The following is a 23,618-nucleotide window of genomic DNA, read 5'->3' as shown; positions in this document are numbered from 1 at the left end:
CCCAAAAAGGTTCCACACATGCAAAGCAGATGCCTTGTCCTGAGTGTGAAAACCCCTGTCCTGCCCCACGTTCCTTTTTATCAGCACAGAGCTGTTCTGCTACATGAAACCATCAAAGACATCCTCAGTCAGTCCCTCTGGGCTCCCACCACCAGGTCCCCAGGACTACAGTCAGTGCACTACGTTCCGGATCTGCTCCTAGAAAGAAACACTCTTTGGTGCTCTTCCTGTTGTTGTGGTTGGCTCACCACGCAGGTGGGAAGGTTTAGCTCTTGGTCTCTGCGTGGACTGTCAGCTGGAAGCTTTTCCACATATCAGGTAGAGGGCTTTTTCAAAACAAATGTGCTCTGTTCTCATCGATTATAATATATGACAGAGGAGACCTTTTATCAGGGAGACCCTGCTAGTCCTAGGAACTCCCCAAGTTCAGCCCTGACATCTTCCTTCCAGCCATACCTGCCAGCAGACACCTGGAGATATCACTGAGTAGAAACGAATTTAATACGTGTTGCTAATCTTTCACGGTTTCTTTGCTGATATTTTTTCTTCTCTCCCCAGAGGGAACATGCTGATCAGAGAATTTCCTACCGATGCCTTGTTTGACGTGAACTCCATCGTTGCTAATGTTCTGTTGTAAGTACAGGCCAGATCCATCTCTGTGAAATTGTTTATTTTTCGTTTTCACTTGTCGATAGAAAAGTTTACATAAATATAAACTGCACAAGAGACTGTTTTCAGCCAAACAGAAGGCTCCTTCTCTCTTTGGGATGGTTTGACCCTGTTAAATCTGTGCCTGGGCAGCTGTATTTGGCTGTGAATCTTGCATCTGCCAGCAAGAAGCTGGAGTTTCACCTTTGTTTTTTTCTTTTCCATCGTGATTATGTGGCTGCAAATTCTCTCTTAAAAGAAAGCAGTTGCTAATGAGTTTTCTGGCTTCTCAGTGCCCTGCTCTTTAATGAAGTTAAATACGTCGAAACACTGACGGATCTTCAGAACATAGAAAATTCACTGAAAGGGAAGTCGAACATGGTCTTCGCGTACGTATCAGCTACTGGAACCGCAGGTATTAACACCCAGCTTTCCTTCTTTGCTCACCCCCAGAGCCTTTTTTTTTACTAATGTGGAAGGGAGCTTGTTTTATGACTCAGAATCCTGGAAATGGAGAATTGAAGACATGTGAAAAGGCCACCCAAACACGAGCTCTCTGTCTTGCTTTGTTGCTAAATGAATCAGGTTGACCAAGATGGTTTTGCTGGGAGCACACAAGCTTTCAGAGGTGGACTGGACAGAGAAAGCAAGCCAGTGGTTGCCGCCTGAATAAATAAACCTATAAACCTACAGATATGTAGCAGAACGCTTTCACCTGCCCCACCTCTGTGTTTGCTGGAGATCAGCAGTTGGGTTCAGCCTGTGACTCGGTTACCTCCATAGCATGGCTTCAGCCCCTTGTGGAGTTTTACTGAGAGTTTCTGAAAGCTTGATGCTTGTCTTGATGCTTGTGAGTGGGAAGGATGAAGAGGGAGATCTGGACTGAGCTGCAGCAGTGAATTAGTCACACCTTTCTCTCTGCAGAGCACAGAGCTGTGATGGAAGTGGCTTTTGTCTACGGGACTGTCCACCAGTTTGTTCTGACAACTGAGGCAACACTGTTGAAAGACACCAGGTATGTCCAAACACACACACAAACGCACACCCACCAGGTATATCTGCTCCCCTGCACTGCTTTTTTAGTTTCTCAGGTTCCCAGGTCAAATCTAGCATTGGCATCCTTGCTAGCTTGCACGGGAGAAAAATCAGTTTCACTAGAAGTGAACCTTGCAGCCTGTGTTTAAAGCATCCAAATGTTGCCAGGCCTGTAACGCACTGGGCTCACTGCTGGCTTCATGCTGAGCCATAGAACAGATGATTTCCAGTCAAAGATCAGCTTGGGGTCCTCCAGGATATTTAGGAATCTCCTTTCCAACCAGCTGGCAGTGTTGACCTTTCTCAGCCCCCTTGGATGTCAACAAGCTCAGGACCTACATATGTATTTTGCATCTCAAGGTAAAAGTCCGCCCTAGGGTGGAATTAGGGTAACAGCCAAGGATGGATGGTGAGATCTGTTTTGCTTTTTCCAAAACCGATGCTGCTTGTGTTCCTGGCTTTGGACTAGCCATTGTTGACTGCTCATTGACTGGGATTTTATAGAAGAGCCCACTGTCTCCCTTCCCTAGCTGAGTGACCAAACCTCAGCCATGGGTTCCCTGGAGCTTTACAGAACAAAGGAGTCACTGCAGGATGGGCAGAGAGGAAGGTGGGATTATCAGATGGCATGCTGCATCTTCAGCAAGGCATTTATACAGCAATGTGCTTGCTTTCACATCGTGTTTTTGCAGACTGTGATCAGGGATCGCGTTTTTTGCTTGCCACTAGATGGCACGATTGTCATTTGGACAGGACATGGCTTCATCCTACACAGAGCTGAGAGGGCACCAGCAGTAAGGCTTTGGGGTCTTAATACAACATCCACTCTTCCACAGAGAGATCGTAAAGCCCTTTACAAAAAAAAAAAAAAAAAAAAAAGAAAAAAAAAAAAGGTGATCCTTATGCTAGAGATGGTGTAATGGATGCATGGGGAAAAGAATGTGACCTCCCAAAGTTGACCCGCAGCCCAGCACCAGTGGTGGTACCAGAACCAGGAACCACCACTAGCCAAGGAACCATCCAGGGAACTTGATGTCACTTCTTCCTTTGTAACAGATAGAACCAATGCTGTTCAAAAGGTGAAATATTCCTTACATAGTACGTAAGATGTCATCAGGGAGGTAAAAGACACGAGTAAACCTATATTTCAGCTGTCCTCCCCAAGCCAGGGTCCCCACTGGAGTGGCAAGGCTGGTCCCAATGAGAAAAGCTTATTTTTGTCCTTTTTGAGCTAAGCCAACTGCTCTGTGGTTGGGGTCATTTATACCAGGGTCTTCAGTAGACAGAGAGCATCGTTGTGAAAGGTGCCTGGCCACAACTCTACCTGGTACCAGTAGAGCTCTCAAAGTCCCATGTGCCCGTCACACCCTGAACTGGGAGAATATCTGCCCTGTAAAATCCTGCCAGCAAATACTGGCACTCTGTCAGGGTATTTTTAAGCCCCGTGATGGATCTCCAGCTCAGTGTGGGTTTTGTTTTCTCTCTCCCCGCAGCGATGAGCCTGATGCATCATCTGCCCGGCTCTTGTTCTGCCACTGCCAGCAGGCCACGGACGTGGCGCAGCCCTGCAGGAAGACACCCATGGAGCAGGATCTGACCGTGCTGAACATCCACAGGCACCTCAAACTCATGGGGGCTCCTCTTGTGGTACGATGGGGAGAGAGAAATGATGCACCAGGCTCGGGCTGTGCAGTGCGAGGGCAGCTGGGGCAGATGAGGGAGGTGGGAACAGAGGACGAGGCAGAGAAGGGGAATCTGCCCCTTCCCCATGCTCCTAGGTTGAATTCAAGCAAAGAAAAGGTCTGAGACTGTGAGTAACACTCTATTTTATTGCTGAGCTTACATGGACCTCCTTTTCAGGGGTGCCCAGGGCCAATCTGTGGTCCTGTGGTTGCACCTAAGCAAAATGAACGGGAATGTGCTTCATTCAAAATGGGCTGGAGGTGCCTCTTTGAATTTGCTGCGACTTCTGGGCTCCCCACAGGAGGATCAGCACCTCAGGGAGACAAGATTCACGCCCTGGTGGGGCACAGGAGACAAGAGGCTCCTTTTCCCTTTTCCCACTGGGCAGAGGGGGCCTCCAGTTCCCCCTGGTGACAGCTCTGCCAAGCAGAAATGAAGTCTCTACGTCAGCCAGCCTCCTGGAGTAAGCCCGTGGAGGGAAGTACTTCATTAAGCAGCTCTGTGCTGTCATGAAACAACATGTCAGAGGCACAAAGGGAAAGGATGCCAGCTCTTGTGTGTGGCAGACAAGGTTTCCAAATTGCCCCGGGGCACAGCTGTCAGATAAATAGAAATTAATGGAAATCTGACATCAGGAGGTGCCAGGGCACAAAAAACATGAATATATAAAGCTCAGATTTTCAACAGGGATGGTCCTGAAAGGTCGGAACAGTTTAACCAGGGTTGTAGGGGTTCTGCTTCAGTGGGTGTTTTAGAATCAGGGTGGAGGTATCTGGAAGGTATTTCTAGAAGGTATCCTTATTTCGGTGGCTGGAGAGAACACGATGACTTGGGCTATGCAGGAGATCAGCCTGCCAGGTTATCTATTGGCCTTAGAAACTGCAGGCTATGAACCCTCTCCTAGGCTCCAAATTTCAATGAGGAAGTTGTTCCAGGCTTTCAGTCTCACTTTCCAGCAATTTTTAAAGTGGTGGTGATCTGGTGGTTGGTTTTCCAGCTGTTTTCCTCAGAAAAATGAGGCTTCTGTGCCTCCTTTTCCAATTACTTTTGAGCCTGTTGATCAATTTCAAAAATAAATTCAATGAAGTTCCATTGAAATAGGCAGCTGGCTGGAAAAGAGCTGAAATATACCAAATATGTGGAGATGTGCTGCAGTATAACCATGTATCTTTTCCAGACAGAGGTTGCTGAGGACCCAGAGAAGGTTTCCACTGTTCACTTACAGCTTGGGCTACCGCTTGTGTTCATCCTCAGCCAGAAAGAAACCTACGAGGCAGACAGGAGAACAGCAGAGTTTTTGGCCTGGCAGCTCTTGGGGAAAGCAGGAGTCGCCCTTTTGTCCAGGTATTTGCTTCCCTGTGTTTGGAGAATTCTCCTTGGTTTTCATGGTGTTTCTGAGCTTGGTTTCCCCACAGCAAGGACAATGGGATCACAGTCAGTGGGTTTAGTGACTGTGATCCCATTTTTTCTGTGTGAGAAGCAGTAAGAGTATGTTAACATATGGTGAGAGGATGTCAAATTAGAGGGCATGATTCTCCAGAATCACTTCAGTTTGGTTTCGGACTCTAGCTGGAAGTGTAGCCTCTATATTTGAGTCTCTTGCTGATTTAGAAGTAGAAGAATAGTCAGACTGAAAGAAATTTCAGAAAGGAAACTTGGAAAGCACAGGCCAAGATCACAAAGATCAAAAGACCAAAAACCAGAGATCTTTTGAGGGCTTACTCGCCCATCTGTGCAGGTGATGTTTGAGCTGGAGCCGGGAGAGTGGGCAGCCCGTGACAAGTCAGGATCTCCCATTCCTGAGGGGCTGCCCCCTCCTAAATTTTGTGTGTCGGCGGGTGATGCAGCAGCTGTGGGTTGGGACCTTGATGTGACATGTCTGCTCTGTGCCCATGCTGCTGGCAGCAGCGCAAGTGGAAGGAGATGCAGGAAGGATGGGTGTGGGCTGTTTTCTTACAGCTTTCTGCCATCGTGGTATCTCCTAGCACAGAGGCACTTCTTGGCTGCGTTCACCCTGAGCCAAAATCCACCGTCAGAGCAGCTGCGCTGGGATGTGGCTACCAGCGTGTGAGCACAGACATGAATCATGGAAAGGGAATTCAAAGCCCTTGTGAAATAAGCACAGATTGTGTCAGTCCCACCGGGTCACTCGGGACTTAGCTCTTCAGCACTAATTTAATTCACGTGGGCTGGGCTCCCACAGGTACTGTGGGGCCCTGAAGCCCTCTGTGAGGACGTGGTGCTGCTCAGAGTGGGGTGATTGCCATCCAAGCAGGCTGGACAGAGCAGGTAACCTTGCACATCCTCACACCATCTAATATTCTCTTTGTATTTTGGAAGGGACCTTGTGGATTTGAATGTTCTGCTCCGGTCCAACGTCGCTCTCAAGACACCAGATGAGGTTCGATGTCGGATTTCTGTATTGTACAACTCTTATTTCACTATCTGAGAATATCAGCTCTCGTGAGAGGGTGTTGCTTGCCTCTGTTGTGATTTGACAACCTTCCCAAAAGCTCAAGGGAACATAGTCTTTCCATAGCTCTATGCACGTATTTGGAACCGCCTGAGCTCGGTACAGCAGGGCAATTGTGCCTGCCTACAGGAGATAAAAGGAAGTGTTTATTTTGGGCTCTAATCATGGGGTGGTATCTCCATTGCACAATAAAGCAATGCAAGGTTGTGAACTACCCAAGGTAGTAGTCCAAGTGTAAATTCCCAGAAGATTTGGACTTCTAAAGGCCCTTGGCCCGGTAGGAAAGGAGTTCAAAAGATGGAAGGGGAAATGAGCATGAAACTAAGAGCCAGAAAGCAAACAAAGGTCTGTGCCGAACTGATGTAACCAAATGCTTCTGGCAGTGATCTGTGAGAAGGGCAGAGCCTGAGATAAATGAGGCTGATCAAGATGAGCTAAACTCTGGAGGGGCCTGACCCAGCTTGTGAGGCAACAAATGCCAGGGAACATGCATTGCCCCAAATTGCGTGAACTGTCACTTTTGAGATTGGAAAGAAACAGGATCAGACCTGAATCTGAGTGTCCCCCGAGGGCTTCCCCCAGCCTGGTGAGAGATGTGCACGTTGTGTTTCTTCTCTTAGAGGTGCCAGCAGTTTGTCATTTCTCTCAGTTCATTATAAAACTCATTTTCTCTGAAGTGCCTCTTGCTGAGACAGTGCCAGAACTGGTTTTAAGCTGACAAGGTCTCATTTCTGAGAAATACACTTTTGGTTGGCAGTCCATTACACTTGGGAGCACTCGTCTTTATTGAGCTACATGAGATAGAAGATCTTCTGTGCCGTTTTCCCAGGCTGTGATGGGCTGCTCTGGCCTAGCCTGACCTCTCTAGGGGCTAGGAAGCAGAGTGGGCCATGTATCTGTAGCTCAGCTCCCACTCACATTCACTGTTCGGCCTCTGGGCTTTTTCCTCACAGTAGGAGATCCATGTTAAGACGCTGGGAGGTGGAGCAGGTGTCCACTTTCACCATTCCTGCTACAGACAGAGGATCCCACATAGCCACAATCACTTTCTGAAAACCAAACATCAGTTTGGAGTGAAATAAGCTCATGTGCAGATGAAACTGCACCAAAGAAAGACGTCCCAGGATCTCCCCTGTTTGGCAGCTTTAGGAATCTGTTGATACACCCTAAAAATAATGGGCTAGATGGGAGGGAACTTTAAATTCCCTCCCCATCAGAACTCCCCATCAGCCTTGAGTTTGGTTTGCAGCTAGAATAGACACAGGGTGATGTTCTGCTCCTATTTTCCTTAGGGAGTGCCGATCAAATACCTGGTCTTGGAAGACACCGATGAAGTTATAACCTTGGTGGAAGATAAGAGCAAGGTCGAACAAATCCAGGAGGAGGAGGATGAGGATGAGGAAGATGAGGATGAAAAAGAGAATGACAATCAAGGTGTGTAATTAAACAGTGATAAGCTGATTGTCATCAGGTAGGACATGCAGTCAACATCTCCAAGACATATGTTAAAGCATTAAAGAATGCTCTTGCAAATCCAAGGCAAACTATCCCTTTGAAGGGTGCAAAGAGGACAGGGCCAGGTGCTTTTCAGTGATGCCCAGTACCAACTGGAACTCGTAAGGTTCCCTCTGAGCATCAGGAAGCACTTCTGTACTGTGTGGGTGATGGAGCCCTGGGAAAGGTTGCCCAGAGGGGTTGTGGAATCTCCTTGGAGATCTTCAAAAGCCACTTGGACATGGTCATGGGCACCCTGCTCTGGGTATCTCTACTTGAGCAGGGAGGATGGACCCAGAGGTCCCTGCCAACCTCAACCAGTCTGTCATTCTGTGGTTATCACAGCCACATGATGGCTGTACAAAGTAGCTCTTTAATTTTCTGCAGATCCCTGGAGTTTCATGACAGACAGCTGTAATTTTTAAGGCAAACACTATGGACAAAAATCAGCAGCTATTATAATAATGGTTGCAGAGATGCTGCAAGAGGGAGGGGCTCCTTCTGCTTAAATATGTCCAGCTTCAGGGGGGCAAGGTGCTTAAGGAGCATCCGACGCTGTCTCCTCTTCAAGCATCAGAAGAAATTATGATTTATTTGTCAGAATTATCTGTCCCTTTGGAAAGGTTTGAGACATGTTTTTGTAAGAGCTGTTCCAGACTTGCTTTCTCCAGGGAGAAAACACCGGCCCCTGCAATGCTTTCTTGAAAACATTTGTTTTCTATACCAGATTGTTTTTGTTTAGCAGAATTATTAAAATGTTCTAATGGGGTTGCAGCTGGGTGTGTAGTTCCCTGTGCCTTTTGTGCACATGCTTTTCTTCATGCACGGCTGTTGGCCCCTTGCAGACGTTCAGGATGATCAGGTGGTGGAAGCAGTTTCCAGGGACAAGAAGCGAGAGCTGCCCTTGGAGCAGATCCTTACCCTGACGGAGGAGACCTTTCACTCTGCCGTGTTGAAAGCTGCCCAGACGGTGGTGCTGTTTTATGCCAGCTGTGAGTATGAAATGTGGACTGTCAGGCCCTTCACTAGCTCTCACACTTTCCGTAGAGTGGTGATACCGTAGGCAAGTTTAAATCATAAATATATGCTGCATCCTGTTCCATGTACCCCCACCCACTGGTAGCAATCAGATTAAATTACTTCCTCTCATTGACTGATAATGTGCGACGACAGAGCATCTCTCAGTATAAAATACATCAGGGGTTTTCCACTTTGACAGGGGCTGAATGAGGGACAAGAGGGGAAATGAGTGCGTTGGACTCATGGGATAACATAGAAAACCCAGTCACTGGCTGCTGCAGTAAAATAAAGTCAAATTTTCTTCATTTCATTCAGTCTTTCAGAGCTTGAAGCACCTTAGGGTGCAGAAAATGGTAATGTAACGTTGTCAGTCACCTATATGTAATTTGGGGCTTTGTCTCTTCTGTGTTTCAGGGGAAGCAGTGTCCCTGGTAGTGCTGCAGACTTACGTGGAGGTGGCTGATCACCTGAAAGGTAAGGTGCCACGGGTCTAAATTCCTGTACAGCTGGTTTGCATCTGAAGTATGAACCAGAAGACTGGGAAGATATTGGTGGTATCTCAGTTCCTCACCCAGAATATACTCATTTTCAGTTCCTAAACTTTTAAGGAAGGCATACCCACATTAAGTTATTTAGGAAGAGGATTTGTGTCTTAATTAGGGATCTTTGCAGTCCCTTTGTGCCTGCATAAAGTCATGGGACTGGCAGTACAACCTTACACAGTCACCTTCTGCTTTAGGTGTAAATTTGTACACACCAGCTGCCCAAGCTGCCTTTCAGCTGAGATTGTGGTATTGATGGGCTCAGTGACTGCACGATAAATGCCTGATATCATGAGGAGACAGGACAGAACATCAGAAGCAGTGAGTGACACAGCATGGGCTTTGGAGGTGGAGGGACAAACAGCAGGCACCCTAGCCTGCATCCCAAAAACAGGATCCTGTTGGTGACCTGTAAGGAGCAAGAAGACGCACTGCTTGCTGCACAGCATGAGGCTTGAGAGCCAAATTGGTGTACAAAGGGGCTACATCAGGTCTCCTGCACTTGGAAGTCACCACATAAGCACTTGATCTGGAGCAGAGCAGTAAGGAGGCTTTGGTAGAAGGCATAACAGACAGGTGTGGGCAGGCCCAGATCCAGAGGGGGAGCAGAATGGTGTCAGAGAAAGAATTTAAAGCGATGATGCCTTCAGGGCCTGTAGACGGGCTTAATTACATGGGAAGTCTCACAGGCAGCCACAGATTCCATAAATAATACATGACAGCGAAGAATCGGTAACATTTAAAGACAACGCACATCAGGCAGTCTGCTAATAAAGGCAGGAGGGACTGGTGCTTCAGGTGTGTGGTATTTCCTGAGCAGTGTTAAGCGCCAGTTCAGCTTCATTCAGGGCTACAGCCCTATCCCCTTCTATAGTCAACAGTATATGGGTGGGTTTTTCTGTACTATCAGGCTTATATGGGCTGAATCTCTTCTAAAGATACCTGTGTCTGCCCCTGACTTACAGGGTTATACCCAGGTGACTTCATCCCCAACTCATTTCAGTAGCTGGTGCCTTCTGTGTGTTTTCATTCTTCATCAAGGCTTATTTCTCATCCTTATTTCTCACTCCTCTGGGACTGAGCACCTTGTTCTGCCAATTGCAAGCAGGATTCAAACAGCTCTCAGCAGAGAGAAAATGTATAGGCTGTGCAGAGGACTCAGGCAGTTTTCTGGGAAGTGGATGCGCTGGGAGTTGCTTACAAGACACCCTCCTGGGAACACTGAGGACAGTGCTGTGGTTTGGATGAAAACAGTTCTGCATTCATAGTTTTCCTGGCACTTTTTATCTGAACTGACATCCTGGGAATAAACAGGAAAGGTCAGGGAGAGTTATCATTGTTAGAGAAGTCATGGTTATTGATTCTTTGGGGTTTCTTTCAGACTCTACAGCTGTTAGACCAGCTAAAGTAGCAAGCTGGGAGAGTCAGTGGATGAAACCCTGCCTCTTCCTGAGCCAGTGATCAAAACTTGGCTGGCTGTGTGAGGCTAAGCTTTCACCATGTGTTTCTTTAATAATTTGATAACAATCTCAGTACATGGACGCAGCCATAGGAAGATTCTCAACAAAGATTATGAACTGATTGAGGTCAGGGCCTTTCCTCTGCGATCAGTGAGGTCCCACTGAAGAATCCCAGGCCAAATTGGAATCATGAAATGACTCCCGCCTGCTTTTCCTGCTGTAGCCTTGGAGAGGATGGAGAATGGCTGCTTTTGTGGAACTGGAGAGAAATGTAGTGAGTTTCCTGCAAGTTACATCTTTGTCTCTGCTGCTGGGGAAGACTTGGTCACAGGCAGGTCTGTCAGTGGAGCTGGAAGACCTAGAAGGATGGAGGTCCCCAGGTTCTCTGTTATGGCCAGGATGAGGGTGTCTCAGGCCTGGTAATTATGGTGGGCTGTAGTCAAGAGGTTAAAGAAGCCAAAGATTATAGCAGATCAGGCTGAGATCGATTCAATATTGATTGTGAATGTCCTACTTCAGGGGGCATGGCTTAAACTGGGTTTCCAGATGAAAATCAGTAAATCTGTGAACTCCCAAGTAGGAATCAGTGTCAGGGGATCCAGAGCAGGGCTTGGTAGTAAGAACAGAGTGAAGCAGGGTAGCTGGGAAAGTAAACCGGTGCAAGGGGCAGAAGTCTGCATCAGAAAGAAGAGCTTGAGCTATGCAAGACTTAAAACATGGATTATGTCTTTGGTGCAGTCTGTCAGCTCCCCCAAAAGTGTTGGTATTCCTGTGTCTGCCGTTTGGGGTGGAGCTAACTTCCTAAAGATTCAGAAGCCAAGATCTGCTGTCTGAGGCATGAGTCACCAATGCTAAAAGCACGTTTGGAGATGCAATACAGGTCCCACTCGATGCCAACTTTCTGTGCAAAATGGCAGTGAAAATAGGCCATAGGAGATACAGAACGAGAATGGAGGAGGCTGGAAACCAGGATGACCCCATGAATCACCCAGTAACAGATGATCAGCAGTAGATCATCACCAGATAAAGTTTAAGTGGCCCCCCAAAGTGGTTTCCCTTTGTTAAGAGATCTGATCTAAGAGGAGATCAGGAGAATCATCTCGGTCTTGCTGAACAGAGCACATTTTCTGTTCTTGCGTCAAGAGCTTTCAGTTCTCTCTACCACTGGGGCTAACTGGAGCTCTTGTTTTCTTATAGAAGATGTGAATTTATGGAAGCAGCACCCCTCGGACTGTAAAAGAGGTTGTGAAGGTGAGACAGCATGGTTGCATTTCTTAGGTGTGTCAGTGGACTGTTTTGAAAAGTCCTAGATGGGAGAAACCAATGTGAAAGAAGAGTAATATTCTGAAAAACTGAGCTGAAAAACAATTCTGTTTCCCTCTTCTGTGCCCATGGAGTCTTCTTGGCCAATGACTTTGAAAGACAGGGGTGTGAAGTTGTAGTTCAAAGGTATGAACATCACCTGGGTGATTTAGCAACACAGACTCATGCAGCACATATTCATAGAATATCCTGAACTTGAAAGGACTGATGAGAATCATCAAGTCCAACTCCTGGCTCCACACAGCACCACCCAAAAACCAAACCCTACATCTGAGAGCGGTGTCCAAACGCTTCTTGGATTCTGGCAGGCTCAGTGCTGCGGCCATGTCCTTGGGGAGGCCCTGTCCCAGTGCCCGACCACCTCTGGGTGCAGACCCTGTCCCTAACCCCCAGCCTGACCCTCCCCTGTCCCAGCTCCATGCCGTCCCCTCAGGTCCTGTCGCTGTCCCCAGAGAGCAGAGCTCAGCGCCTGCCCCTCCACTCCCTGTGAGGGAGCTGCAGGCCGCCATGAGGCCTCCCCTCGGCCTGCTCTGCTCGGGGCTGAACAAACCAAGGGACCTCAGCCGCTCCTCACACATTTTGCCCTCCAGACCCTTCACCATCTTCATAACCCTCTTTTAGACACTCTCCCTTCATGGAACCTGAATCTGAAACAAGAATTTAGGAGTCCATTATGGATTCCTAGGCCCCCAGGCTGGAAAAGACTAACACTAAGGAAACATCAGTATAGGAAATGAGGGAAGGAGAAACCAGATCCCCTGTGGTACTGGGGGACGTGGAAGTCTCTGCAGTAGCTGGCAATGAAGAGGACTGGAGGGAAGTTGCCAGGTTGTGTGTATTATCTATGAGCTATGTACAGAGAAATTGTAACACTCAGGAAACTTGTGGCTGGTTATTCCCCATTCTCTACTGGATTCCTCCTCTTGAAGTGCAGCACTTCACACATAACATTTCTTTTTCATCTCATAACCTTTGGGCCAGCTCTCCATGTGAGCTGTTGATAATGCCAGTCCTGCCCTCCAAAGGATTAGCTGCTTAAAGGATTCTTGATTTTTTCTGCATATCCTGCATTGTTCCCTGTAGCCTTCAGTGATTTGTTCTGGTTTTAGAAGACCCCTTGGACAGAGTTTCTCTCTATCACTTTTAGTTTTAGTTTCAGTAGCACCTAAAATCATGGAACAGAAGGATCTTATATTTCTCTTTCAACTTTCTTCCCATCCAGCAGCTCAAAGGTGACCACAGGGCTGAACAAACTTTTGCTGACTCAAGTCCTGAAACTGCTTTGTGTTCGGTAATTAGTAACATGGTGCAGCTTGGGATGGTAGAGTGATCATCCCGTACACAGCGTTCCTCAGGCCAGCCAGGGCTTCCTTGGAGATCTGGATCATTTATGGTACATAATCCCCCAAGGTGGTATCCAAATACTTAAACTTGCATTTTGTGGATATTTAGAGCAGCCTCGCAGCTCAATTTTAACAAGACATCAAAGCCTTGTTTCCATGTCATTTGTTTCAGAGTTGGGCAAGACACAAGATTATGTGGTAACAGATGATGAGAACCAGCCATACCGGATCAGAGGTGTGAAATAAATCCAGGGGCAGGCTTTCAGTTTGAGAAGTTATTTCACAGCCTGGAGAATGACACAAACCATTTTTGCTCCCTCGGAGTGTTTTGAGAAACTCTGGACTGTCTGAGTGGAATTGCAGACCCTTAGATTAGTGCCACTACTTGCTTTTTCTGTACATACATTTGACACAAGGCAGAACAGCAGTGAACTCACGTGAAAGAGCTGCAAAACAGAAACTAAAATAAAAGCTATATAAAATGGTCCAGTGGGATCTCAAGGACAGAGGGATATGGGATGGGAAAACATGCAAAGGTCACCTGTGCTTTCACCCTTGTCTTTGGGGTGCCTTGCCAATCCCTGGCAAATAAATGTCTGTGAGTCTGTGGCTGAAAACCTTCCATAGCTATTCTGGCTAAGACTCAGTTATGCTTGTTTCTCAGAAGCTTATTTTAATACTTGGTCAACCTCCCCAGGCCTGCAAATGGACTGCTGCTTGTCCTTTACCAGCTGGCAATAGAGAGAGATCTCACTGTCACCTCTGGAACAGACTTTGCATATTGTTGGATTTTATTGTTTCCTTCTTCTAGCAAGTTTTTGACTCTAATAAAGTCACCTTCTCCTCAGGGGACATCTTCTAAACTTCTCTCTTCCCCAGATTTTGTTTTATCTGCTTGCACCTTTCAAAAAACGTTTTTCCCAACCTGCACAAAGGCTTGATGGGCTCTGCAAAGGTCTCACCAGGACAAAATAGAAGGACATCATTTTCATCCCATGTCTTGCAAATGCTGTGGAGAGTTCATCCCAGAATGAGCTTTGCCCTTATCCACAGCACTGATGATATCTGTGCATCCTGTTTCTTACAGAATATCACTTTAATTTAGACTTCAAATCTCTTTCTGTCCCTTTGAGCTTTGGAATATCTGAAGATTGGATGTATATGCTTATTCTGTCAGGCTTTTAGTAAAAATAGTGATCAGAATCTAACCCAGAAAGGACAAAGAAGAAAGCTTGGTTATTTTAATATGCTGTGCTCTTGAGAAATCGTCATCATCTGCCCTTACCCAGGTTTCTGAAGGACAGAACACTTTGTGATAATCTGCGTGTACTTGCCTCAACGTTTCATCCCATCTTTCCCAAGTAACTGTTGAATCTTGTTCAAACAAATTTACCAAAGGCATAAAGATCTCCGAGATACCGAATTCCTGCAATGGGCATGGACAATGTATGGCCTGAGGACTGTACACAACCCTCCTGTCGTTGGTCAAGCCTTCATTTAAATAGGAGACAGGTTGGGCAAGGCTGACAGCCAAGAGGTGGTGGCTAGTGAAGCCAGTGACAGTTCACCTGCCAGCCGGTCAGCACATGCTTAGCCGTGGACTAGCAGCAGCCTGTGCTGCTTTCCACCCAGCCCTCAGATGAAAGGAAGGCTGATGAAGACATGCTAAAGTTACAGGCGCTGTCTTGGGCTCCTGGAAAGTATGCAGGAAGCCAACATTTATTTGTTTCACTGTTTATGGACCCCCCCTTGGGTTTATCCCTTCAGTGTGGCCCATAAAAAGCTTTTTTTTTTATTGCTTGTCCCTGGAATCAAAATTGGACTGACTGCTCTGTAATTCCCAAGAGCTCTTCCTTTCCCACTTCCTTACTTGTAAGACCTGAGTCTCTTTCTTAAGGCCCTAAAAGTACCTGCTAATGCCATCAGACCACCAGACTGAATTACATTTATTTTGTTTGAATGATTTTTTATTGCTCTTTGTGTATTTAGCACCAGGTATTAGGTAAAATAGACACTTTTCAATACCGGGCACCTTATGAAGTGAAAAAGCCTCTAATGACAGAATGACAGAGGTTGAATGGTTGAGTTTGGCAAGAACCCCTGGATCCATCTGACCCAAGCAGGGCCATCCAGAGCAGGCTGCCCACAACCATGTCCAGGTGGTTTGTGAAGATCTCCAAGGAGGGAGGCTCTACAACCTCCCTGGGCAACCTGTTCTATTGTTCAGTCACCCACAAAGTAAAGAAATGCTTCCTGATGCTCAAAGGGAACCTTCTGTGCTCCAGTTTGTGCCCATTGCCTCTTGTCCTGGCCCTGGGCACCACCAAAAAGGGCCTGGCTCTGTCCTCCTTGCACCATCAGGTATTTATGGATACTGATGAGATCCCCCTGAGCCTCCTCTTCTCTGGGCTGAACAGTGCCAGCTCCATTCCCTTCATCATTTTTGTGCTACTATGTTGGACTCTCTCCAGCATGACCAGGTCTCTCTTGTACTGGGGGGCTCAGAACTGGACCCAGCACTCCAAGTGCGGCCTCACCAGTGCTGGGTAGAGGGGGAACACCACCTCTCTTGACCTGCTGGCAGTACTTTGCCTAATACAGCCCAGAATACCATTAGCCTGAGCTGCAGGGGCATAGTGCTGTTCACATTCAACTTGTTCACTGGGACCCCTAGGTCCTTTTCTGCAGAGCTGCCTTCCAGCTGGGTGGCCCCCAGTGTGTCTTGGTGCCTGGGAGTGTTGCCCTCCAGGTGCAGGAGACGTCACCTTCCTCCACGCCAAGCTTTTTCTTCCCTCTTTCCCATAAGCAAGGGCCTGCATGGTTTCTTTGTCTTGGCCTCACTCCTAAAGTATTTCCAGCACCTTTCCTTACTACCTTATATGCTCCTGGATGCTTGCCCCAGGGTTTCATTGCAGCCAGATGTGAATGTCTCTGGGAATTTCTTTCTGAGAAGTGTAACCTGCCACTTCCCTGAGTTTGTTCTCTCCGTGGTCTGTTGTTTAAATCAGTTTACACCTGCTGGGATGTTTAATATAGGCTGGAAATAGTCTTATATTCAAAGCTGTGATGCATGTCCATGAACGGTTTCAAGAGGGAGATAGCCTAGACTCAAAGGGATTGTTTATTTTGGGACTGGATTTTGACATCCTGCCCACACAAAGCAGCTTTTGACTCTGGGAATGTTCTAGCAACTTGTCAGTGGCAGCCCACCTGGCCTCACACCATGTGCATACCTTGGGTTAGGATCCAGCCCTGTAGGATGCACACCAAAGTAAACAGAAGCTCCAGCAGCACTGAAACAAATCTATGCAATAATGTCCAAAGAAGCTCACGTAGCTCCCTTTTTCAATCATTTCACTCCTTTTTTTTTTTTTTTGGATACTATTTATAACGTATTTGTTTTCTCTTCTAGGAGTTCAGGGGGTTTTGCTGTCTCGGGTCAACTGCTGGGACTGGCCTGGTGTTTGCACGGCAGAGAATGTCACCCAGTTTCCTACCATCAAGATTTACAAGAAGGGAGAGCAACCATTAATGTACAACGGCATGTTGGGAACTGAAGAACTGAGCAGCTTCATCATGTTGTAAGTGCCTGTTAATGGGTCCCCACACAGTAGGAATTGGCACAACCACCAGATGATCTGGATACTTTATGGCCGATGTCATGGAATGCCTTTCTGGAAAAATAATGTCAGATCTGGTTGTAGACCTGATTTGGAAATTAGCTTAATGACTTCCTGTGCTTTTTTTTTTTTTTTTTGGTCAAAAACATCTATTATTGAACAATATATCCATCTGTTGCCACTGTCCCTCTCTGGAATTCATGCTGTTGTTTTTAATGTGGGGCTCAGTCCAGGAAGGCCCTTTGGGTGTGGTCCTAAGGTGATGATGTTGGTGGCAAAGCCCTCTGTGGTTTTATTGGAGGCAGAGCCAACCCGTTAACCTAAACCAAGAGACCTCTGAAGTTTAGCTGAGGGGTGTCAGCCTGTCCCATGTGCAGAAAAGATCTCAGAAGAGCCAGTTTGGCTTAGGGCTATTTTTTTCCCCATAACCACTTCCAGTACCTTTCAGTGACTAGGCATTGCCATTCCTTCCTAGATGCAACTGATTTTTATCTATGGTGAGGTGTAATGGTTGTCACGTTGGGTTGGGGCATCGTTGTTTCAAGGATTTAGGTTGCCCTTTGTCTCTTCATCCCGAAAGTAAAGAATGCAGCCCATGTTTTTTCTCCTCCTTTCCATAGGAGCCGAGTTTCCTGCCCTCTGAAGCTGATGACAATTGATGAAGCAGAAGGGTACTTAAGAGGAGAGCTTCCATCTGAGCTGTCATCCTATCACCACACTTCGGTTCTAGGAGTGTTTAGCACAGCCACGAGTAAAGGTTAGTGTGGAATTTATGGGTTTAGCACTCAATTTGATTCCTGACTGGAGATGGTTGATTCCAGATGCTTAGAAGTTCCTCCATGTTTTGTTTTCTCTAGCTGACCCACCGTGTTTGCTCACATCAAAGCCTGCCGGGCACCACCTTTCTTACTTTTTGCAAGTAGGTTTCAGGTAGTTCCACATGTGGGGCCTAAGGTTTGAATCCTGACTCAAAGGACATTCAGCGGTTAGCTAGCAACTGTGGACATGTTTATTATACCCATTGTGGTAGCATCTGATAACCCTGGCAGGTATTGGAGACATTGTGCTTAGAACAGAACAAAAAAAAAACAATTTATTGGGTGAGCCAGGGTTGCATGATCATCCATGCAAAGAAGGTTTTGCAAATGTCCAATACGAACTTCCCAAGGCACAGTTTGTGCCCGTCGTCCCTGTTTTATCTCCTGCCCCTTACCATGAAAAGTTTGTCCTTTTCATACACCCCTTTCAAAGTAGTTGTAGGCAGCTGTCAAATCTTCTCTCAGCCTCTGACTGAACAAGCCCAGATCCATCACTAATCTACATGCAACATGTCACAGCATACTGTTTTGTAAAGAAAACCCTTTCCACTATTGGATCAACAGTTGTCTTGCTAACTCCTCATGCATATGTGGTAGTCCCAGTCCTTCCAACCAACACACAAACTGAAATCTTAAAAAAAAATAAATCAATACCAGCTAACTCTGGGATTTACTTCAGTAAAATAGGAGATTCTTCTGATATCGGTGAAAATCAAAATTTCAGAGTATTTTTCATTTGGAAGCTTAGTTGTGCCCACAAACTTTGGTTAAATGTAAATAAAGCTACTTTCTCTCATGAGGAATTCCAGGGAGAATCTAATATGCTCAGAGGTAAGAACAAAATAAAATGTCAGGAACCAACCAGAAAACATCTGGGCTGTGCTCACAGTGCCAGCTAACGTGCCTCGCTTCTTCTGGAGGGCCTGTACCTAAGTCTGTTAAATATAGGAGAAAATCTGGTTGATCTCAAAAAAAATTTCGACCATTTTTTCCTGGTTTTCATCAGTTGAGCTCCAGAATTTTCCCTGTATCCTGCATATTCCACTCTCTGTAGTAATGGAGCCTGCATTAGCCCAGACAACAGGATCTCAGATAGGATGGGGGCTGGTTCTCTGCAAGGAACCTGCTTGGATCCAGCTGGACTGGTGAGCTGAGACTGTTTCCTGTATAGAAGAAGTTAATTTCCTTCTAGACCTGCTCTGTCTGTGGAAACAAGAGCCTTGGAGGTTTCCAGACAGCTCCGTGTGGAGCCCGCAAGATTGCCTGTTCCCTTAGGGCATGCTCCATCTGCAAGCTGGAATGGCATCTGCAGTCTGGGTAACTCAGCCACAGATGCCAGGGGAGATGAAATACGTGATGCTTTGGCAGCGTGTAACCTGAGGGAGATTGGAGTGTCATGCAGAATAATCCGAGGGAACAGAAAACAGGAGCCAGCGGTTCTGGCACCAAACCCAGGCCTGGAGTCAGGGAAACCACATTGCTGTCCTTATCAGCCCGCAGACTTCTCTGGAATTTCCAATTATGTTCTCATGGCAAGAATTCCTGCTCTTACCTGAACCAGCAACGTGCCATGTCATTGTCCTCTCTGGTTAACTGAAACAGAGCAACGGGATGTCCAGTTAAATAAAGCCCTGTTCTTTTTCCAGCACTTAATGTGAGAACTATATTAAGAAACCATTAAGTGGACCTAAGCTAAAAGAGGTTTGTCAGAAAAATCATAATGAAAATTTATTACAAAGAGGTACACGGTATTGCTAGGGCAATGAACGAGCATTTTCCTGGAAACCAGAGGAACTTGTAGGAGAGGAGCTTGTTTGCTACTCAGAAACGTACTTGGAAGCAAAACAGTGTCCAAAAATGTGCAGCAATTGTTTAAAAATACACCTGTGTTCCGTGCAGCTCTGGTAACATCGCAGGGCTTGCCAGCATCAGTGTAAACCCAGCAATAAACATTAACTGAGTGTCCTCTCTGTGTCCTCCAGCACTTTGGGAACAGGTAGGCTGCTTTTGATTTCTGCTGAACATTTTGATCATGCGTGGGGCTTTCTGCACAGGCTGCTCGCTTAAAAAGAAATTCGTGATCACATTTATGTGTGGGCAGAACACAGAAAGGACCAGCATAACCCTTGTCTTGTCTCCAGCATTTCCACAGTAGACATTAAGGAAGAGGATATAAGACATGTTCAGAGGGATTTCTTTCCTTGGCAACATGGAACCCAATAATCAGCAATTTAAGGTCTTCCTTAGTTTAGAAATCTCCTCCTTGCTTTGTATCTAACAGCTGCTGGTGGCATAATCTGAATCTCTGCTTGGTATCCAGAGTATGCCATGGCAGTGACGTTAGTCCCTGGAGGATTTTATGCGTGGCTGTGTGTTTCCTGTTCTCTGGTAACTGTGCATAAGCGTTTTGTTGGCTGCTGGGACTTCTGTTAGTAGAAATGGTGAATAATTGATCCTGATTTGCTTTATTTGAGATCTTGTGTTGTCTAAGCCATCCTTTGTCACTCAGCAGATGCAGTCGGACACAATTAACACCAGCAAAAGTAGAAAAGCAGCTTAGCTGAAGCAGCTTCAAACTTTCACTCAATACAAATCAAATTACATGCTATGTAATCTACAGTCTTTAATAGTTTTCAGGATAATAAAACATTCTCCAGTTAAAAGAATTGGAGTTTTCTGGAAGTCTGCAGTTAACAGTAAGTTCTCTCGTGCTTGGTTTGAGACCCCTGTCTTTACCACGCTGTGTGCTTGACGCTGTCTACCTACTAATGTGTACCCTTAGGTATGTAACTTTTCCATGCTCGTGGAACTTTTCTCCTATTGCAGTGAAAATTTTCAGCAGCATTTTAATTTGCAAGCCAGCTGGGTGGTGCCTTGGGCTGGAAGAAGCCACACAAAGATGCCGCAAGTACTGCTGGAGAGTGTGATTTCATGACATGCCTTTTGCTGATGCTACAGGAATGAGGGACTCAGAGCCTGCCTCTGAAAGCTGCAGGAACTATGGACTCTTCTTCCTCCAGCAGTTTTCTTTCTTGTCCTTCCAAAATCCCGCTTTGAAGCTGTGCTTGTGCAATTCATGGGAGCTGTCATAAAAGGCAGCTGGGATTCCAGCTCGAGGCACATACTGCAGTGAGTGACCAGCTCTGCGGGGACGTAAAACAGGGTTCTCAGGGGAATTGGTTTTCTAGGAATTACTTAAATAGCTTATTTGGAAGCATTTTGTATCTGTAGTGGAACTGTGTGAATTTAGGGGGTTGTTGCACAGAACTAAGCATGTTGCTGTGAGCTGTGTGTAACTGCGTATGTCACAGATAGCCCCCAAAAGGCCGAAAATTTTGGAAGTGGGGGTGGGAGGGAAGTGCGAAGTGGAATTTGATGGGGAGGAAAGGTCTCGGTGCAAATGAGCCTGATGAAATAAGCAAGCCTGGATTGTGCTGAACGTTGTCCAGATTTAGGAGAGAATTCCTGCAGCCAGGGCCTCTCCAGGGCAGCACTTGAGCACATGCTTACGTCTCAAGTAGAGTGTTTAAAGTTAAATGCCTGTGGAAGTGCTCTCCTGAGGAAGTTTGGATTAAAGCCTGCTCCTTCCATGTCAGGCTGAGTTCCTTAGTGCCTTGTAGCACAGGGTGTGCTCACAATCTTCCTCACAGCCTCCTCTTCGGAAGCTGGACCACCAACAAGTTTCCAAAGGATTTCTTGCTGAAGCTCACAGTATTCCTCATCGGCTGGCCCTATGGCTTGTTTTTGTCTCAGCTCTGATAAAAACAAGTGACAAAAGAAAAACCGAGTCTGGAAAGCGGTGTCAGCCCCATCCCGTGGTATTTTCCCTACATCACAAGATGAACTGGCCAACCTGTCTCACGAGCTTTGTGACACACGCGTTGTTTTTTTGCAATGTCTGAGCTCCCAGAGAGCCACCACTCCTTTTAGGATCTGAGCTTCCACTTGGAAAGGAAAACAGTGTGAAGGAAAGCTCGTGGTCCCTGTGGTTCCAAGGGATCACAATGGAAAATACGGCCCTGAGTCTTGCAGGAAAGCCAGGGGCAAAGAACCAAAAAGTGACCAGTTTGAGCCAGCTTCGGTTTATGGAGGTCTGAGTCACTGGTCCCAAGTGCTTGGGTTGGCCAGTTGTGACACGATGGTGGATGTGAGGAGGAACAGTAAACAGCATCTGGATGGTATTTGGTTTGGGTTAAGAAGCAACGTGGCTCTATCTGAATCGCAACCTTAACTCTTGGGCAAACCTGACTCCTCTAAACTTCTCTAGGTGATTTCTCCCTCTCCGTAAGTCAAAAGAGCCTTCAGTTGCCTGGCATAAAAAGAGTGGGAGAGTTGAAAAGTGCTGAGTTTTCAGGCTACTTTGGGCAGCTTACCGTGTCTTCAATTCAGTCCAGGCACTGTGTCTTCAATTTAGTTATCCTTCTGACCCTGGATGCCTGTAGCAGACCCTCCTGCTGGGAGGAGCAGGGTAAGACCAGAAGACACTTTGGAAGAGGTTGGTTTATCTGCTGGGCACTTAACACTACTCCCGTTGTTCAGCCATCATCAATCATTTCCAAAAGGTCACGGGGATTTCTGCGATTTCTGTTTAGCCTCGTAAATGGCCTCCTGTTTCTAGGAACACTTATGGTCTTTAAGTCCTTAAGGGCATTTCACTTTCCATCAGTGTCTCAAATCCTGGAAGCTCACTGCTGGTGGCTAAAGAGCAGACACGGTTCTCATACTAGGAACTCTTTGCTTCTGATCCTTTTGGTTGCTGCCAGCTCCTGCCTCACGTAGCCTGTGGCCATGAGGCGCATCCATTTCTCATCAGCCACTAATCATAGTTTTGTTCACAACTGGCAATTTGCTGTGGGAGGGCGTTAAATATGCAGATGGGGTGATTTGGTTTCCAGAAGGAAGCTGCCACTTCTCCATTGTTTATTTATGTATCTTTGTCTTTTTTTTTTTACAGCCAAGGAAGCTTTCGTAGAGGCAGGAAGCATCTTAAGTGGGCACGTGACAATGGGGATGTATTTTGAAGACGATGCCTTGGCTTTGTGAGTTGTTTGCCTTTTTCTTTGGTGAGAACTCAAACTGGCCTGCATTTAGCAAAAGTTCTGCCTAAGCTGAGCACTGTAGGTATCTTCAGTCCTCCAGCCCTGCCAGTCCCCTGTGTGTTTGTTGGGTTCCTTGTAAAAAAAGGGCCCAAACATATGGGGAAAAAACAGGCTGCAAAAATGGTACCTTCTAGCTAGGATCAGTGTGCAAAAAAACAAAAAAAAAAAAAAGAAAAAAGAGTTCTGCCCTTCTATTTCCATCGAGAAGAAATGAAGGCTTGTGATTCTTCTGCCTCTCTCTGCAATCCCTTCACGTGCTCTTTCCCTCTTCCCTCTCCTGACGCTGCAAAAGTGCATGCTGAAGTTGGGGTGGGTGGGAAGGGAAGCCTAGGAGGGTTGCTGCAAAGCCAGAGATGTAAATTGAAGCTTTGCTCTGGTGGTTGCCCCCAGTTGCCACTAGCAGCCAAAAGGGAGTCAGTGTGCTACTTGTTTCTGCTGGCAGGCTTTATACCAAGGAGTTCTTGGCTAGTGGTGGAGTGGGGATTGTGTCTTGGTGCTGGAGAACGGTTTGAAAGCCCTTAAATAAATGCTGGCTGTCCGTGGAGCACTGTAAAAGGCATCAAACTCCTTTGGTTTCATCCAGCTTCCCAGTAGACGTTCACATCTGGCTGTGAGATGTTTGCAGCTGCCAATACCAGGAAAGAATCTACCTCTGTCACTTCTAAAGTTTATATTGCGGTGGACTTTTTTTTTTTTTTCTTGAAAAATGTGACCACCAATGGCAAGAGCCATTTCCAAGCATAACTTAGGGCAAATGTACCTTTCCTGGAAGAAAAAAGCTGGGAAAATACAGCAGCCTTCTTCCAGGAAGTATGGTAAAGGTGAAGCCAAAGCTTTCTCGTTCAGTTCCTGATTGACTGAGAGAATAAGTCGAGGCCCTGACTTGAAGCCAAATTGGAGCTGATCGGATATGGGCATGTGTCAGTGCACACACTGAGCTGTATCAGTAACACTCACTCCACCAACAAAAAGTTGTTTGGATAAGATTGTGAGAGATGCTTCAGGGCTTATAAATGCTGGTAGATCCAAAGAGATCTTTGGCTTGTCCTGACATCTCATT

General features: G+C 46.5%; 1 protein-coding gene across 7 annotated transcripts in view; it reads left to right on the top strand.

Annotated features, from left to right (window-relative positions):
- Positions 1–23,618, top strand: part of TXNDC16 (thioredoxin domain containing 16) — a 41,872-nt gene that overhangs the window by 7,311 nt on the left and 10,943 nt on the right. For 4 of the 7 annotated variants that reach the window (XR_011096699.1, XR_011096698.1, XM_068682287.1 and 1 more), the window contains exons 5-17: positions 559–633; positions 942–1,063; positions 1,573–1,663; positions 3,174–3,330; positions 4,544–4,710; positions 5,707–5,767; positions 7,132–7,273; positions 8,179–8,325; positions 8,768–8,827; positions 11,553–11,606; positions 16,434–16,602; positions 17,262–17,398; positions 22,414–22,498. Coding sequence is in view for 5 of the 7 variants with exons in the window: in XM_068682287.1 (XP_068538388.1) it covers positions 559–633; positions 942–1,063; positions 1,573–1,663; positions 3,174–3,330; positions 4,544–4,710; positions 5,707–5,767; positions 7,132–7,273; positions 8,179–8,325; positions 8,768–8,827; positions 11,553–11,606; positions 16,434–16,602; positions 17,262–17,398; positions 22,414–22,498 (1,467 nt within the window). In the remaining 2 variants the exon portion in view is untranslated. The remainder of the gene's footprint in view (positions 1–558; positions 634–941; positions 1,064–1,572; positions 1,664–3,173; positions 3,331–4,543; positions 4,711–5,706; positions 5,768–7,131; positions 7,274–8,178; positions 8,326–8,767; positions 8,828–11,552; positions 11,607–16,433; positions 16,603–17,261; positions 17,399–22,413; positions 22,499–23,618) is intronic. The other 3 variants (XM_068682288.1, XM_068682290.1, XM_068682289.1) reach the window with 3 other exon arrangements.

The sequence above is a fragment of the Anas acuta genome, chromosome 5, assembly GCF_963932015.1.
Source record: "Anas acuta chromosome 5, bAnaAcu1.1, whole genome shotgun sequence".
Lineage (NCBI taxonomy): Eukaryota > Metazoa > Chordata > Aves > Anseriformes > Anatidae > Anas > Anas acuta.
This window is presented reverse-complemented; position numbering and strand designations above follow the sequence as displayed.